General features: G+C 41.5%; 1 protein-coding gene across 1 annotated transcript; it reads right to left on the bottom strand.

Annotated features, from left to right (window-relative positions):
• Positions 1-3,840, bottom strand: LOC111923560 (C-C chemokine receptor type 5-like). The gene is made up of 2 exons (XM_023919357.2): positions 3,684-3,840; positions 1-3,037 (listed from the first exon to the last, which is right to left on the bottom strand). Exon 2 carries the CDS (start codon positions 3,024-3,026, stop codon positions 1,956-1,958), a length of 1,071 nt encoding a protein of 356 aa, XP_023775125.2. The 5' UTR covers positions 3,027-3,037; positions 3,684-3,840; the 3' UTR covers positions 1-1,955.

The raw sequence follows: 3,840 nt of genomic DNA, 5'->3' as shown, positions 1-3,840 counted from the left end.
TACACAGATTTCCAGACACTGATTTTATTAATTTCACTGCATTAACATGAAAATGGTAAGAAATTTAATTCCAACAAGATAAGGATTTACAATTAAACACAGCAGTAGAAATATCACCATCACAGCAGGATTTGTGTTGCACTGAACTAATTTATGCTTTAAAATTATAAAGGTACTTTTCCACATTGTTTCAGTAAAGATGGCAGAAAAGAAAGGAGAACTATTATATCCAATCAAGAAAGTTTACTGTGAGGGTAGTTTTTTGTCTTTTGTGCAGTCCATATGTGGCTATTAACTTCACAAGGTTATAATAGCTGGAAGGATAAGAGAAGCAGTGCCTGGGTATTTTGAGGCAAGAGGAAGAGTATTTGTACCACCTAGATTAAGGAATCTGATACCCAAATTAAGAGGCTGGCATTTTCAGGTTCCTTCCACAGCTGGACAGTTAATCTTCCCCTGAGACTATTTAAGTCCCATAACTGCTCCTGGCTTAGGCAGTTCTTATTCTCTACTAACCACTAAGGAACCTTGAAGAGATTTGCTGTTAATTTAGGCATCTGCATCGCATGCCTGACAATAAATAGTGTGGAATTCCCTCTGGTGTCCTTGCTGGAGATTAGCTGAACCTGCCCCTCCAGATTTCCATGAGCAAGTCCTTGCACACATGAGCAGTGCCCTTCCAAGGAAATGATGAAAAAACCAGAACGACAGTTCACTCGCATAAAGAGTGCTTGCCTACACTTCTTTACAGTTTGAAGTAGGAAATTGTCTGCTATGCTCCTCCATCCTCTTCTTTGCTAATCCCATGTCCCTAGAATTCCCTTCTTTTACAGGGAAACTCTTAATAGTGGAGTAAATATATGGCCATAGTACACCAGTGAGCCAATGGAGTTGAGTCCTCAATCAGCATGCAGTTCTCATTGAGGCACCAGTTGGCTGGAGGCACTCTTCTCCTGGGCAGGCAGGAAGGTATGCCTCGTATGGATTTTGCAGTTCCAAGGCCACTGTCGTCCTAGAAGTGTATCCCAGAAGTAAGACTTCCTGTGTGTGCGAAGAGCATGTTTTTCCTGTGCAGGAACTGAACTTAACACACCAGTGTCATGTGTTGCCATGAAAACTCTTCTTCTGCAGGTGATTTACCTGTCCAGAACTAGGTAAGCCTGCTTTCATACTGTATTCACATCTTTCAGAGGGTCCTGATATTTTTCTCATACAGAAACTTGCATAGCACATACCAAGGTAATTTTCATTCTGGTCTTGCAGATCTTTGCTGAAAGGCCTTTACTGGTTTAGTGTTTTGTTTGGCTTTTTTTCTTGGCATGATATGACTTGTCAGAAACAAGCTCACACTTTTTAGGAGTGCATCATTGTCTTGTGCAGTCAGTAAACTTGGTGCGTGCAGTTTCTTGAAAAACCCACAAAAATCGCATTGCTGATTAAAAGCACACTTGGGAAAAAGTCAGCAACTGAATGGTGATATGGCAGACATAAAATTAAAAAACAAAAATCAAAATGCTATAACTTAGTTGTAACTGTTAAAGGATTATGTTTAAAAATGACTGCACTATCAGAAAAACAGAAAAATCCTTGGGTTAAATGGTCCCAGTAAGATCTTGTGAGATGACCTATTACCCTTTAGATTTTCAATATTGTGTTTCCCCCTCAGTAAATCTCAGTGGACAGATTTTTGTAAAAAAGCACACATATTCGTCTGGACCCTGTTTAAAACTTGATGTGACCCAGCTATGCAGTTAATGTTTCCTGGAGAACTCATTGATTCTCTTAGTTTAGCAATGGAAAATGCTGTAATCTCAGGGGGCAGTTGACCACAAGAATAGGGGGTCATACAGTTTTCAGTAGTGGTCAACACAAAGATCTTAAATAGTGTCAGACACTGCTTAAGGCAAAGCAAGTGATGCAAAATTTGCTAACTGATGTTCTGATGTAATGTATTTTTACAGTCCAGTAGAGATGTCGTGCTCTGCAGTGGATTGTGTGAATGTGGAACTGGCTCTTTCCAGTTTTTCACGATAAAGACTTGGACATTTTTTGCAAAGGTGGGGTGCGACATGCTTTCGGAAAAAGGTATAAAGATATGCCCTAAATTTTTCTCCAACAAATACATAGATCACAGGATTGATGCAACAGTGGATCATTGAGATTGTTTCTGTCACTTGAATTGCCTTCTCCAGTTGGCCTTTAAGTTCACAATTTGGGATGAAAAATGAATTTTGAAATGTATGCAAAAAAGAAGAAATATGGAATGGTGTCCAGAAGATGAAGTAAAAAATCATGATTACAAAAATAAGTCTGACTGCCTTCTGTTTTTTCTCATTCTTAGATCTCAATAATGTTTTTAGAATTTGTGAGTAACTGAAAATCATAATGAGCATTGGAACAATAAGTCCCAGAATGTTCATCTTTAAAACAAAAGAGTACTTCCAATTTATAGTGGAATCACTTGGAAAATGAGCACTGCAAGTATAGCCTGAACTTTCCTTCTGAGTTTTGTGAAATACTACCCCAGGGACAGAAATAAGAGTAGCAACAGCCCAAGTGACAATGCTGGCGAGGATGCCGTAGGTGACTGTCCTGGCTTTCAAAGCAAACACCGCATGCACTATGGCCAGGTACCTGTCCAGGGTCAGCAGGATTATGAAAAAGATGCCACTGTAAAAGCCAAGGAGGTAGACACCTGACAGAATTCGACACAGCGCCTCCCCAAAAATCCAGTCGTGAACTGCGTAATAAGCCCAAAAAGGGAGAGAAAATACAAACAGCAGATCAGAAATTGCCAAGTTGAGCAGGTAGATGTCAGTCATACTCTTCAGCCTCTTGTATTTTACCAGGATAAGGACAACAAGCATGTTGCCTGTCAGGCCAAATATCACCACTAAAGAATAAAGAGGTGGCAAAAATTTTCCTGCAAAGTGCTTTTCCTCAGTTCCCATGCATGGTGTTGAATCACCGTAGTCAAATTCTGTTGTCAGTGGCCAGTAAGTGAAGTCTGTGGTTTCATTTCCCATGGTGTATAGGTCTGGAAAGGAAGAAGAAGACATTAAACTAGAGGAATCTCCAAGCTTTGCAGTGAAGAGAATGAAACAAGCTGATGTTCTCTTCTGAAATGAGTTTTTCTGATGAGCACACAAGCATTACTTTGTCAGGGTGTGAAAGACAATGAAATTACAGAGCTCCCAGGAAACCCAGCTATACATCCGTGGAGTGTCACTGGTGCATGTTGGAAGTGTGCTCTATGTAGTTTCCCATATGTACACTGTCTTGTGTGTTTTCCCTTCTCAGCAGAACCTGTCAGTTGCCTGACCCAGGGGGAGAGGATGGATGAGTTTAATGAGTTACGGGTAGTTTGGGGCTCTTGTGCTCATCAGTGGCTTTCTAGAGGAGTGTAGAAAGCCAGGAAAGCAGCCTCAGGAAAGCACAGTGTCTGGAATGCAGAGTGTACTCTTGCTTCTCCTCAGGATCTGGCCACCTGCTCATCATGTCAGTCCATCCTGTAGCCCTTACTCATGGAGGACCAGGCACTGGTCATGTGTAAATGGTGCCTGCAAAGGCACTGTGACATGGGTAAAAACCAGCTGACTTCATGCACTTCTTCAGGTTGCTTCAAGTGATGTTCTGGGAGCTCTAATGCCCATGGGAATTAGGACAGTACTAAACATACCCACCTGTGCTATTGTGGGTGGTGATGAGTGGAAAGTCAGCACTGTTGGTCTGGGTTAAAATGGCAAACACTGGCTCTTTTACAGAGCCTAGGGCAGGTGCAGGCAGGTGTAGGCAGTGGAAGTGTGCTGGTTTCAGCTCTGGAATGAAATTGATGCACAG

The sequence above is a fragment of the Cyanistes caeruleus genome, chromosome 1, assembly GCF_971803275.1.
Source record: "Cyanistes caeruleus chromosome 1, bCyaCae1.hap1.1, whole genome shotgun sequence".
In the NCBI taxonomy this organism is placed as follows: domain Eukaryota; kingdom Metazoa; phylum Chordata; class Aves; order Passeriformes; family Paridae; genus Cyanistes; species Cyanistes caeruleus.
This window is presented reverse-complemented; position numbering and strand designations above follow the sequence as displayed.